The sequence below is a fragment of the Thermobia domestica genome, chromosome 1 (assembly GCF_964235325.1).
Source record: "Thermobia domestica chromosome 1, izTheDome1.hap1.1, whole genome shotgun sequence".
Classification (NCBI taxonomy): Eukaryota; Metazoa; Arthropoda; class Insecta; order Zygentoma; family Lepismatidae; genus Thermobia; species Thermobia domestica.
The window spans coordinates 292,370,804-292,385,667 of record NC_137454.1 but is presented as its reverse complement, the minus strand read 5'-3'; the positions used below and the strand labels follow the sequence as shown (position 1 = coordinate 292,385,667).

Sequence of the window (14,864 nt, the reverse complement as noted above, 5' to 3'; positions counted from 1 at the left end):
GTATTTACATTTCTTGCATCCATTATACATTTGTTTATTTTTGTAAGTTAATAGTTTGCAGAAATACAATTTGAATTTAGTTTACAATTTTGGTATTTATTTTTCAATATTCTTTGATTAAGTACTATTTTAATACGTAAATCCATCAAGGGTTCACCTATTATTAAGATTATTTAAGAGTAATTAAAAGAAGAAATAGAAATATGGCTTTTGACGTAGTCTTGAATGTTACTTTAAAATGTAGAAACAATCAATGATCCATTTCGTAAACTTACAAGAAAATTGTTTTGAAAGCTAGCTACACGTGGAAAGTTTTCACATACAGATCAAATTTACCATAATTTTATTTAAATGAGGAGTAATGTCAATTTATTTTACATTTGTATAACATAGACATTTTATCAAAATTAAGAGCTAACAATAATAATGTAAAGAATTTCACTCTAAACAAACACTATAAACAAAAATAAAAATAAAAATAAAAATAGTATTTAAGAAAACCTGAATATTTGAAAAGTGAAATTTACTGTGTACAGTTTCCTAGATACTCCAGAATATTTGACAGATTTTGTGTTAGCTCAAGACGTTATCTCTGTCTTTATTTAATAATTCAGCCTGCCAGTTTTATGGATATAGTTCCAGCAATAAGTGACTAAAATTTACCTGTGTAAAACGAGATTGCAATGACAGTCATATTTTATGCAGTTACTTTCTTTCTTTATGTCAGTTAGTTATAGCGCTTTAATTATTATTTCTAATACCCTGTAAGATTATCTTTATCTAACTAATCCTTTCTTTCTATGTTCATTTTTTAGCGTCATCATACTATTACGGCGCCAGCCAGACAAATACTTCTACTTCAACACCAAGAGGTAGTACCCACGATGAAGCTCGGTCACCGCTAGCTGCCACGAGGGCAAACTCTGGCGCTAGTGCTGCATCTCCAACTGGCAGTGCTTGTATGAAAACCGACTCAGTTCTTGGCTGACAAGTGGTGTCGTCATCGTCATCTTCTCACGATACTATAGATGGCTCTGAAGTCGCCGTCAGCGATCCGAACCTGGTCTGCCTCTGGCAATACACAAGATCTCAAAAGCTATCAAGCCAAAGATGTGAGACTTTGTGTTGTGTTCAAAAGTGTATCACAACAGACGGAAGTACTCTTATAGATAGTGAAGAATGCAGCGAATACGATTATTACGAAGAAGATGAATGATTTATTATGAAAACTAAATAAAATGATAATAAACATTGAGTCGCATCATAGTACAGGTAAAAATTAGATTTTCTAAAAAAAGAAAGATTAGAAGACCTAAACAAATGATTGAATAAATATCAGTTTTTTTCTAACAACAAAATTGAATTAATCCTATCAGTGAATGGAAAAGAAAATATATTTAAAGAGAAAAGACATTGATGGTGATAGTGCCTGTGCTATGTGCTACATATTTCTCTTTCTCTCTCTCTGAATCCATCTATCTATCTATCATTTTTTAAATGAGAAAATTATTATTATAAGATTTTTTCCGTGTACATAAGCAGTTAAATCGATATTAACTGCATTATATGAACTATTTCGCCGTAAAATAAATAAACACAGACATCGTTGTCATGATAAAGAAAAACTAAAAATCAGTTAACTTATAATCATTTATTATCTTTTTTTATTTAAAGTTATATTAATTGTGATTGATAAAAGATATAGCTCGCAAATGTTCTGTCCTTTTTATTGAAATAATTAGGTTGTAAGATATTTTTTTTAATCTGTAGAGATGCAAATATTTGAGGATGAACCAAAGACTTTTTTATTTCTCATGCGCACACACAAACACATATTCACCCAATCACATATGCAATACACATACACAAAATCATACAATTAAACATTAATCTGTTTCACATACAATGGCACAATATGTAGATACGATATTTCACATTCACCAGCCCACCCAAATATTCACTATACCTGAACACCTGCATGCAATCACTTCATTATTTGACTCACATTGCCCTTTCTTTACTTCAATTTTTAAATTTAATTTTGATAGTCACTTTATTTGTACAATATGCACTGTAGACAAAGAAAAATAAGAAAGTGTTTAAATAAACCATGTACGCATACATACATTCACACATGTATTTACAAAATCACAAACATTTCCACTCGTATACACAATATTTTTTTTAAAAAAAATACGTTTGTATGTTTAAGAACAATATGATTTTCACATAGAAATTATGTAAATCTTCTACTGGTTTACTTATGTTAGATCAATAAATAAATAATAGAAAGTCGCAAATGACAAATTGCGAAATAATTAAGTGTGCTTATTTGCTGAAATATTTCTAATACATCGAAAATGTGATAATTACGAAATAGATCGAGGAATTTATTATTTATATTATATTTTATTTTGTGTTAACAAAAACGCATTCAATACGATGTAAAGTTAAGGCACAGTTGTTTATAAGAAGGAAGTAAAGTTTCCTTGCTTTTCAAATTTTAATATCTTATTATTATTTAATACAAATTTATTTGGCATAGAAGTTTAAACGGTTTGCAACATAGTTTCATCTATGATATATAATCGAGAAGTAAATATGTATATTATGTATAATATGTATCGTTACTCCTTGATTTGGATAATTCAGTTAATTCTCTTAATGTACTAATAAATTCATAGAGTATAATTCATTATTTCTGAACATATCAACAAATAAACTCAGGACATACTGTATGTTGTATTAAAAATAATTATAGTTAGAATGTCTCGATTCATTTGAAAACATTCCAAAATTAGCTCCAGCTATTACCAAATAAAAATACGAAAGCATCATAGAAAAGCAAAATCACAAGCAGACTATTCTGTTTTTTTAAAGCATTTACTTTGTTCGAATTGTTTACTTCTCTTTCAAAAAACTTTTGGAAGATTAATTCTATATTATATAATTCAGCAAGTACGAGTCTTAATTATTTCAATATTTGATTTGATCAGATTACGCACTTACGATCCATACTGTCAGAACATTAACTTACTGTATTGTCATAATGTCTAACTGTTAAACTTAAATCGATGTATTTATATAAAAAGAATCAATGACAGTATATGTATGGATGGTCTTAGAGTTATTTCTCATATGTAAATCTTCCTTGAAAAACTAAATGCCAAGTTTTTGTAAGGTAACCAAAATATTCTTGAGACGTAATACTGACCTATCTTTTGTTTTATGCACTACGAATTACAATGTGTGTATGTATGTGAGCGATAAATTTTCTATATTTTTAAAATATGTTGTCATTATTCGTTGTTTTGTATGTTTTGAGTCAAGTCAAACTATAATTTCAATTATTAGTCTTTCTCATTTTTTTATGTTTAATCATAAATATGTATATACTCTAATTATTGTTGTTAATATGGTAGACGAATCTACTTCGAGAAATACATTTACTTTTAAAGAAAGAAAATACAATAACATTTTTATTTTAATCTGTTGCACAAGTAGGCTTTTTTTAATGGCGAGGCGGATTCAAGTGTTGATTTATCTATCTAAAAAGATTTGAAATTATAATTGTCAATTGTATAATAAAGAACAAATATTTCTTGAGTTATATACACTCTACATAAAGAATTGAAATCATCAAATAATTCTAAATTACGTAACTAATATTATTTGTGAAGTTAACGAAACAAAACTGAAAACTCTAAAGTGTGTGTGAGATTATTTTCTCTTGAATATCATCACGTTAAGTTCATATTAAAATGAAGGATAGTGTTCTATATTGTATTTATATTTATATACGAAAGGCAGCAAAGGTATGTTTGATATAGAGACAAAATGAAATGAGACACATTATTCAGGGTTTTATTCATTTTCATGTTAATGTTCACATCAAACCCTAGTCAAAGTATGTTGTATTTGTTTATGTGTGTGTATTTTTAATTATCATTGATGTTACACGAATGTACTTAGACGTTTACTTTTTATTTATTACGTAAAAATAAATACTACAAAAGGTGTAATAAGTTTTACCAAAGAACATTCAATGCTATGTATCAGTATCATCATTTATTGAGCATTTGTGCTCATTTCTATTCTTTTTCATTTTTTCAGTTGTATTATCTCTGCCGAAAGATTTCTTTTGTATAAAAATATAGATGTGAGAGTATTTTCTTTTGGAAAGATGTTAAATAAGAACGCTTACAGGAAAAATTACTCACTTATCTCTGTTCCCGTCCTTGCTCTTCCTCTTCCCTCGCTTGCCTCGTCGATTTTGACACTGAATTTTCCTCACCTGCACTTCATTTTTGCAAACTAATTTTGCTTACTGTGTACCTTCCTCGCTTCCTCTTTGTAGCTTCTACGTGTATGGAGCTTTCTCCCTTTTCATTTTACCCCACCTCTCATCTGTTGTTCATCTATTGGTTGATACCTCACCGTTAAAGGTTAAGTATCATGACTGCATGTAGTCATTAGGAAATAAAGTTATTGTATAAGAACGAAAATATCTGCTCGATACTTTTATTTACCATCCTTGTATTGTCCTCATTTTACAATTAATCTAATTAATGGTTAGAGGTAAGCAAAATTCGCACACTATTATTATTATTATTGTTAACGTGAAATCTGTACTGGATGGAATCTACCAGTACCGCAAATTATTTCTGTTCTGGTCAACTTTTTCTTGATAACGTTTAAACAAATATATAGGATAAATGTACGTAATATTCACGGTACCGTTAATTTTCATTAAATACACATTTCCACTTAGAAATTATGAAGTGAGACACATATTTCAATTATTATTATTATTATTATTATTATTATTATTATTATTATTATTATTATTATTATTATTATTATTATTATTATTATTATTATTATTGAAATCATTTATCCTCTCAAAACCTACTTTCTTGGTAGTATTTTTAAATGCACTTAATACAAAAAGAAGTGAGGCAATTTTAAATATACACAAAGCCGTGTTCAGAGACGTTTCTACGTGTGATTAGCATCGTACTCAGAGTTTGACTACCGTGTGACGCTAGCTTCTATATTTAGAAATACCATGTTACCACAATTTATTTCGAAAAATACAACCTAAGTTTTCCACAAGGTTTTCAAAGTAGAAGAAACCAAGGTAAGGCAGAACTATTTCCTCTTACCTTGATTTCTCCTAATGAGTTCATGTGTTCACTTCAATAACTATAACTTCCCTGCCAGGGAGAAACGGCGTTGCGGGATATGACATTGTGGTCGTAAAGGTTGCCGGTGGATTGCATTCACTAATTTTGGCGTTGCATAATTTGCCCAGTCTTTCCTTGATCAAACCTCGTGCAACGACTTCATTTTGCCTCAAATGAAGACATTTTCTTATAAGTACTATGTTTGTGAATAAATTTGTAGTGCATATATACAGGGTGGTACGCAAGTGGGCGTACTACCCCTCCCCATTTAGTTTCAACAGTATAGTGTTAGTTATGATAGAATGTCTGTACACAGTTACCTTGAAATCTTAAAGAGTCATAAACATCGGTATGATCACCATCCATGTCGTAACACAGCTGAATTCTGCGCTAAGTTCTCGCAGATGTTGCGCGGAGATACTCTAGAGTCACGAGTGTGAAGGCGTGTTCTACAGCTACTCGTAATTCCTGCGTTGTGTGATATCAAGTGTTTCTTACTTTATGAAACCCCAGAGAACATTGTCTGGTCCCGTCAGGTCGGGACTTCTTGGAGATCGGAACTAATCTTTGTTCGATGCTATATGGGCTTTGATCACACATTGTTGATTTCTCTAACTTCACTGCAAATAACTGTTACCAAGCAGAAAACAAATGAACATGGATAGCAATGTTGCAAGACAATGCCAAGCAATGTTACCAAACAAATGTGGGTAAAAACATCAGAAAACACTAATTAGGGGTACGCCCATTTCCGGACCACACTGTACAGATGGTTATCAACGTATAAGGTTATATAAAAATATTAAGGTTTTTGCGTACGAAATTGTGTTAGTCTGAAATCTCGTGGTATATAAGTGCAGCAAATCAGACATAACGTATTTGACAGATGATAGTTAAAACTAATAAACATTTGCAACGTGTTATAATTCTTGCGCCGATAAAGATCAGTGATCTTTCCACAAAACTGAACTACTTTCTACAATTTTATTTCATAAAAGCGTAAATGCTGCACAGGCCTGTGAAGAAATTAGTGTTGTTTATGGAAAATATACTTGATCCAAATTAAAAGCCAAGGGAGTGTTCAGCTGTTTTTGATCTGCACATCGAACTTGCGAGAAAGATCGTTGTTGAAGTGAGAAGCTCCACAGTCTGCGCCAAAGCCCACACTGATATCCAAAAACATGCTGTACGTTTGGTAGAACTGGAACAGCATCATCCATCGTAACTGCTGCAGCCGGGCAAAACGATAAACTCAGATCTGTACTGTAGATAATTAACACGAGTGCACCTAGCAAGTCAAAAGAAACAAATGGAATGGGTCAACAGAAATTGTGTCGTATACCACGTCGACAACGCCAGACCGCATACATCTTTAACGATCCGTCAGAAATTAAGAGGTCTTAACTGGGAGATTTAAATATACCCACAATATAGCCTAGGTTTGGCACCATCAAAATGTCATTTGTTTCGGACTCTGTAGAACTCTCTGAGTTGTGTTAAGTTAGTTTCAATGGAAGCATGTGGAAACCACGTATCACAATTTTATATTGAGAAAGAGAGATTGAGAGAGAGAGAACCGGTTGTTAAAATATTTGAATAGCACCACTGCCTATCGCTGAAATACGCTAGAAAAGCCTATTCATGAAATACATCACCAACAACCGTTAGAAAATTTGCGAGAAGAACAACGCAATGATGATTCATACACCTATATCATTGCAGTTTTAGAAGAGAAAAAACTTACAAAGAAAAATTCTACGCTAAGAGCTGCTAAATACTTCCGCTTAAAAGACAACTTGCTTTATCGTACACAAAACATTCGGAATGCCACTCATTCTAGCTTTGGAACTTCTTTTATAAAATAACAGACAAATTCTGACCAAAGCATATATTAACTAATAAATAATAGCGTTACAGTTTCGGCAAATTAACTTTGCCTTCATCAGACACATTATGAAATACAATTTCTAAGATTACAGCTTATATACTTCTTAAAGTGAGAGGAGGTATTCCATGAACCAATCATATTCGTCCTTTCCTTTAACAATTTTTAATTAATACAAATGCAACTTTTAATGATCAACTTTCACTTAAGAGCTAAACTTTTAATTGGCACACCTGTGTATGAATAACTTTCACTTTTGAAAAACATAAACTTTTAATTGTCTACCCGTTGTTCAACACACCTGTTTTAATCTCTTCTTTCTTCTCTGTCTTATCCAATATCTTTCTCCATACCTGATGTATATTTAGTCCGCTATTCCAATTCATAAGTTTCTCGCTTCCTTCCTTTCTTATCCATTCTGCCTCTTTCCATTTTCTTATAATGCTTCTTTTCTCCTTTTCCAGCCCCTCTACGCCTTCCCAGTCTATTTCATGTCCTGTCTCCCTTACATGTTTATATATAGCGTTACTATCTCTTTTCAATCGAACGTCGTCCTTGTGCTGTTTAATCCTTTCTTGTAACCTCTTTCCTGTTTCTCCTACATAACTCATATCACATTCTTTGCATTTAATTCTATATACAACCCCTTCATCACTTATTTGAATCTCTGTCACCTTCCTTTTCCTCGTTCGCAATGCATCTAACATTCTTCTGCTACCTTTTCTGTACGTTCTTACTCCTCCTTTTCTCAATAAGTTTTTTAAGACTTCCGTTTTTTCTCCTACGCTCTCTATCCCGAACCATCTTTTCTTTTCTTCTTCTCTATCTTCTCTCACTTCCTTCTGCCTTCTGCCCTCTTCTTTCTTGCTATTCTTCTTCAATATATCCTCACTATATCCATTCTGCATTAATAAACTGTGAAACTGTTCTATCTCTTCTTTTCTCTTCTCGTCATCACTGTCTATCATTCTTATCCTTCTCTCCATGTTTCTAATAAAGTTCCTTTTAGTTCCTTCATCTACATCACTTCTTCTATGGCAATAAACACCTGCTGAACATTGTTTTCTATACCATGTTGTTTCAAATTTCCCTCCTACTTTCCTTATTGTCATATCTAAAAAGTTTATTTTCCCCTCTTCCTCTAATTCTACCTCCAGGCTTATTCCTTTTTCTTTATCTTCTATCCTTCTCACAAATTGCTCGAATTGTCTCTTCGTTCCTTTCCAAATACCTAAACAATCATCCACATACCTGCAAAACATAATCAGTCTTTCGCCTCCTTCTTCTTTAACTTTCTCTTCCCATTTATTCATCACAATTTCTGATAACACTGGGCTTAATTTCGATCCTATACTTAGTCCTTCCTTTATTTTCACTAATTTTTCTCCTATCGTACACACACTGTTCTCCCATATCAGTTTTAATGCTTTTATCACTTTATCTTTCTTCCATTTCCTTACTGTTCTATTCTCCATTTCTTCTTCCAATACCTTCAAAATATAATCCCTTCTTAAGCTGGGAAACATTGCTTTGACATCTACGCTAAACATCAGTGTTTTCTCATTTCTTCTTCCTACTTTCTCTATCATCCTCTTTACTTCTTCTGTATTCTTAACTCTATTACTTACTTGTTCTCCCCTTATTTCCTCTGCAATTATCTTTATTTCCTCTTCTAATGGTTGAAAAATATTCTTTCTGCAATCCATTACTGGTCTCAACTTTACCTCTTTTTTGTGTATCTTCGGGAATCCTTTCATATCCGGAATTCTTCCTTTTTCATCTAATAACTTTCTAAAGCCTGCCTTCTTCGCATTCTTTATTATCTCCTCTTTAACTTCTTCTTTCATCTTTCTCTCACCTATCACCTCGTATGTCTCGTCGCATAATTCATCTAATTTCTCTTTGTACCATTTTTCTTCCATTACTACTACTGCTCCTCCTTTATCGGCTTGTTGTATAACAATGTCTTTCCTTCGTCTTAAGCTCTTGAATCCTTCTTTCTCTTCTTTTGTAAGATTTCCTATTTGTTTGTTCATATTCTGCCTCATTATAGCAGCAGCTTTTCTCCTTATCGTGTTCCTTTCTTCCTCTTCTTTTATGTCCATAATTGCTTGTTCCACTGAAAAAACTAATTCCCTTGTATTCGTATTATGGACATAAAAGAAGAGGAAGAAAGGAACACGATAAGGAGAAAAGCTGCTGCTATAGTGAGGCAGAATATGAACAAACAAATAGGAAATCTTACAAAAGAAGAGAAAGAAGGATTCAAGAGCTTAAGACGAAGGAAAGACATTGTTATACAACAAGCCGATAAAGGAGGAGCAGTAGTAGTAATGGAAGAAAAATGGTACAAAGAGAAATTAGATGAATTATGCGACGAGACATACGAGGTGATAGGTGAGAGAAAGATGAAAGAAGAAGTTAAAGAGGAGATAATAAAGAATGCGAAGAAGGCAGGCTTTAGAAAGTTATTAGATGAAAAAGGAAGAATTCCGGATATGAAAGGATTCCCGAAGATACACAAAAAAGAGGTAAAGTTGAGACCAGTAATGGATTGCAGAAAGAATATTTTTCAACCATTAGAAGAGGAAATAAAGATAATTGCAGAGGAAATAAGGGAAGAACAAGTAAGTAATAGAGTTAAGAATACAGAAGAAGTAAAGAGGATGATAGAGAAAGTAGGAAGAAGAAATGAGAAAACACTGATGTTTAGCGTAGATGTCAAAGCAATGTTTCCCAGCTTAAGAAGGGATTATATTTTGAAGGTATTGGAAGAAGAAATGGAGAATAGAACAGTAAGGAAATGGAAGAAAGATAAAGTGATAAAAGCATTAAAACTGATATGGGAGAACAGTGTGTGTACGATAGGAGAAAAATTAGTGAAAATAAAGGAAGGACTAAGTATAGGATCGAAATTAAGCCCAGTGTTATCAGAAATTGTGATGAATAAATGGGAAGAGAAAGTTAAAGAAGAAGGAGGCGAAAGACTGATTATGTTTTGCAGGTATGTGGATGATTGTTTAGGTATTTGGAAAGGAACGAAGAGACAATTCGAGCAATTTGTGAGAAGGATAGAAGATAAAGAAAAAGGAATAAGCCTGGAGGTAGAATTAGAGGAAGAGGGGAAAATAAACTTTTTAGATATGACAATAAGGAAAGTAGGAGGGAAATTTGAAACAACATGGTATAGAAAACAATGTTCAGCAGGTGTTTATTGCCATAGAAGAAGTGATGTAGATGAAGGAACTAAAAGGAACTTTATTAGAAACATGGAGAGAAGGATAAGAATGATAAACAGTGATGACGAGAAGAGAAAAGAAGACATAGAACAGTTTCACAGTTTATTAATGCAGAATGGATATAGTGAGGATATATTGAAGAAGAATAGCAAGAAAGAAGAGGGCAGAAGGCAGAAGGAAGTGAGAGAAGATAGAGAAGAAGAAAAGAAAAGATGGTTCGGGATAGAGAGCGTAGGAGAAAAAACGGAAGTCTTAAAAAACTTATTGAGAAAAGGAGGAGTAAGAACGTACAGAAAAGGTAGCAGAAGAATGTTAGATGCATTGCGAACGAGGAAAAGGAAGGTGACAGAGATTCAAATAAGTGATGAAGGGGTTGTATATAGAATTAAATGCAAAGAATGTGATATGAGTTATGTAGGAGAAACAGGAAAGAGGTTACAAGAAAGGATTAAACAGCACAAGGACGACGTTCGATTGAAAAGAGATAGTAACGCTATATATAAACATGTAAGGGAGACAGGACATGAAATAGACTGGGAAGGCGTAGAGGGGCTGGAAAAGGAGAAAAGAAGCATTATAAGAAAATGGAAAGAGGCAGAATGGATAAGAAAGGAAGGAAGCTAGAAACTTATGAATTGGAATAGCGGACTAAATATACATCAGGTATGGAGAAAGATATTGGATAAGACAGAGAAGAAAGAAGAGATTAAAACTGGTGTGTTGAACAACGGATAGACAATTAAAAGTTTGTTTTTCAAAAGTGAAAGTTATTCATACACAGGTGTGCCAATTAAAAGTTTAGCTCTTAAGTGAAAGTTGATCATTAAAAGTTGCATTTGTATTAATTAAAAATTGTTAAAGGAAAGGACGAATATGATTGGTTCATGGAATACCTCCTCTCACTTTAAGAAGTATATAAGCTGTAATATTAGAAATTGTATTTCATAATGTGTCTGATGAAGGCAAAGTTAATTTGCCGAAACTGTAACGCTATTATTTATTAGTTAATATATGCTTTGGTCAGAATTTGTCTGTTATTTTATAAAACATTCGGATTTATGATTACTCTATCTCTTATATACCAAAAAGTTTAACAAATCAATGAATCAATTCACAAACATCCAACGATATATCTTTTTGGTTTTAGCGAAACATACAACACTGCCCTCAACAAATATTATATGCCAAATATGCAGTCATATCTAGCTTTTAAAATCAAAATATGTCAAGAGTGTCAGCTAATCAAAAAGCTACCGAAAAAAACGCAAGCATAATTATTACACCACCCGCCCGATCTTATAGGAGAAGGATGGGTCTTTTACGCCTTAGGACCATCTCCGACTGAGAAGAAAAGGGAAAGTATGTTTTAGTGGCTACAGAAACAAACACTTGCAACGTAATAACGAAAGCTGTTAATAACATCACGGCAGACACAATTGAACAATCTTTACTCGAATATATTAAATTATGCTTCGGCGCTTTCCCTTATCTACAGTGTATATTTGGATCATCATCCAGTACGTACATCGAAGAAACTTCAAAATTTAGCAAAAAACATACCATTTAGAATTCAAATTCTGCCCTGCTTTTAATCAACGAGACATAGGCCTTGTCAAAGTTTGTAACAAAACTCTAAAGAATTCATTAAAGTATTTTGTCGAACAAAAATCACGAAATATGGAGAAAATTATTGCCGCAAATCACATTAGCTCTAAACACATTTGCAGACCCCGGTATGAAGAAATCAAGCTTCTTCTTATTTTATGGGTACGAGTCATGAATGATTTTTGATTGTCAAATACAAACAATTCTCCGATTACAAATTGAAAGAGACCACTAATAGAGAAAGTGAAACAGAATCTATTGAAGGCTTACGAGAAGCAGGAGAAATATTTCAACAGAAGATATACACAAATTACCTTTCATTCTAGTCAAAATTGTTATTTTTTTTCCTTTTTAGTCGAAAAGCAAACGTGAACAATGGACAAACCGTTATTATGGTCCAGCGATCGTGATCTCCAAATTAAACAACAACCTATATAGAATTCAAATGTCTGCCAATTTTAGAGATAAAATACATCTCGATTGATAGAATAAAGCCTTACTATGACGAGAACTCATTAACGTAAGGAAGAAAAAAATAAGATGATCACCGTAGCAGAAATATAAACAGAAATGAGGGACAAATAGAAAGCAAGGTAAAACTGAAAGACATAAAATATGATATGGCTAAATGTTTAACCTGATAAAAAAAAAATCATGTACTCACCTTAATATACGGAGAACCGGCGCATCTTCCCATCTATTGATATCAACTTTTTCATAGTTGATAGTTACCACATTGTTTCTTAATAGGGCCTATTTATATGTATTGACAATATTTTTCAATTGCTTCCATAGTTTATCTTCATTTATCCTCTTTAAGAGTGTTTCTTCCCATCTCTAATGTCGTGTTATTCTAAGTATTCTTATTTTTAATATCAAATCATTATTCACGGACACATGCACCATTTCTTCTTTGATATAAGACTAAAGTAATATTAATTGAATGAACTGAAATGTGGCATCAGCATTTTTCTCTTATAGGAATTGTAACATCAACTAGTGAAATATAAAATTAGCATTTATTCCCTTGCTGGCGTTCATAGTGCTTTCAACCGGATAAGCTAATGAACTCATCTTTAAACAGTACGGAACTGTCTATATCAAAGTTGAAAACTATAATTAATTGTGAAGCTACGAGATTCTTTCCTTACCGTCTTCACATGAACTCAGCGGTTGCATTGGATACGAAAATATCATTAACATAATACACAAAAAAGAGACACAATTTATTAACAAGGTTAAGGATATAATACCATGTGATTTCCAAACAGGATGCTTTAAACGATCTAAATGTTTCATTTTTAATTTACGCAAATTTGTTCTCAATGGTTTTAGCTTATACGAAGTTCATAAATTGAAATCGGCAATTAACCCAATGTAAACACAAAATTTGTATGTAAATAGTCAAATCCAGGAAATATAAAGAAGTAATTATGAACTCACATACTTAGTTACACACTTATCGGTAGCTTTTGAGAAAATGATATATCAAGTACATCATAAACTTCTCTAGCTCGTGTGTACAACAACTATAAATAATAGGTTCTTAATTACTTTGTTAAATTTTCAAAATTTAGAACAACATTTCAATTCTCTTATACAGAAACTAGTGCAGAATACCGTCAAAGACGACCTAATCAAACCAGAAATTGACCAGAAAATGGTTGAAAATAAAAAAAAATATGTGGTTCGCTAGTAGAGTAGCCTAGGCCTTTCTATCAATGTTGAAAGACTTGTCTAATCTCATTTGATTCATCATTGGCAAATTTGAATGTTATTTTACGAACTCCTATCATAAACAACAAGGATATTATATACTCTCCAAGATCTTTAATAATGGATTCTTAATCAACACCACCGATATCCGCTTCAAGTACCAAATTATGCTATTTGGACTCCTGAAGGAATCTGTGAGTTGGACCTCTCTATATATCAACCTCACGCCTATGTGCTTTATTTGTAAGATCCAATCTCAAGCCAGATCGCAAGAAACTGATTGGCTATACGATCTAGTATTTAGAAATTCAACTACCAATTACCACTTGACACCCATACTCTCTAAAAACGAAGAATTTTATTTATATTCGCCAACGGGACTCCATCTGGAAACCAGAAAGCCATTTAAAGTTACAAGGTACCAAAAACATATAACTGATGTAGATAATATTTTTCTTCACTCACACCATTTTTTCAAATACTAAGACTTCGACAGAATGATTACGGGCACCTAAAGTTGCCTTCACGGCATACGGCTAGTTTTACAGTTAAATTTCGTCACCTGCCCGCTACAAATGATATCAGTTTTACCCTCAACGTTCAAAAACTTTAATGAAGTATAACTCCTATGCATTCTTTGTTGCGACATGAAGAGAATTCTCTTTCAGATCACTTTTCGGATTTTCATTTGACAACAATTTTCTGGGGGACAGTAATCTCCATAGCAGCCTTAATTGTCTTATTATTAACTGGAATTGGCATCTTTCTCTACTTTCTACACAAGTGGGTAATCACAAAGAGTAGTTAATGTTACGAATACAGTACGTATAAACTTCTCCTTCCACTCTTTACAACGGCCACCATAGTCATTCTAGTTTTCGCATTCCCGTGTATCCTACATCAACGTCTCAGGAACCGACCCACAGTAAAACTTATTCGAGATCTCTCCACCTATTCCGATGGACTTATTTCATGTAGCTTCCCCAAAGACATGGAAAATACACTACAATATACTACGGCCATTACTATCAATAACCTAGTATACAAATATTAATTGAAAATGCCGAATTTTCGGCAGCCTCTCCTCTGAGGGAGATAATGTACTGTATTCTACTGATCCTGCTTAGGACAAGAACACACTGTTCACTGCTTCTATTTCCACATATTTTGGTGAAAGCGTTATATTCAATGTTGCATAAGTGAACACTGCTTGTTTTGTTTTGTACTCAATGT

At 32.7% G+C, this 14,864-nt stretch overlaps 3 protein-coding genes across 18 annotated transcripts in view; 2 read left to right on the top strand and 1 right to left on the bottom strand.

Moving 5' to 3' along the window:
• The window catches only part of sv (paired box protein shaven), a 390,766-nt gene extending 386,259 nt beyond the window's left edge, over positions 1 to 4,507 (top strand). For 14 of the 16 annotated variants that reach the window (XM_081726726.1, XM_081726727.1, XM_081726737.1 and 11 more), the window contains one exon: positions 816 to 4,507. In XM_081726726.1, coding sequence (XP_081582852.1) covers positions 816 to 988 — 173 coding nt within the window. In that variant the 3' untranslated portion in view covers positions 989 to 4,507. The remainder of the gene's footprint in view (positions 1 to 815) is intronic. The other 2 variants (XM_081726750.1, XM_081726773.1) reach the window with 1 other exon arrangement.
• Positions 4,508 to 6,398: 1,891 nt separating this feature from the next.
• On the bottom strand, positions 6,399 to 9,176 carry LOC145680321 (uncharacterized). The gene is made up of 2 exons (XM_081750697.1): positions 8,323 to 9,176; positions 6,399 to 6,474 (listed from the first exon to the last, which is right to left on the bottom strand). The coding sequence occupies exons 1-2, from the start codon at positions 9,174 to 9,176 to the stop codon at positions 6,399 to 6,401; spliced, it is 930 nt and encodes a 309-aa protein (XP_081606823.1).
• Positions 9,177 to 9,221: 45 nt separating this feature from the next.
• LOC145680312 (uncharacterized) overlaps positions 9,222 to 14,864 on the top strand; it is a 70,056-nt gene continuing 64,413 nt past the window's right edge. The window contains exon 1 of the mRNA XM_081750686.1: positions 9,222 to 10,075. Coding sequence (XP_081606812.1) covers positions 9,222 to 10,075 — 854 coding nt within the window. The remainder of the gene's footprint in view (positions 10,076 to 14,864) is intronic.

What these genes read in the sequence shown, in the direction of transcription:
- LOC145680321 (XM_081750697.1), bottom strand. Translation starts at nt 9,176, where the DNA reads ATGGACATAAAAGAAGAGGAAGAAAGGAACACGATAAGGAGAAAAGCT. An exon ending in AGACTGATTATGTTTTGCAG is followed by an intron (nt 6,475 to 8,322) that starts GTATGTGGATGA and finishes TTGACTTGCTAG; the next exon opens with GTGCACTCGTGTTAATTATC.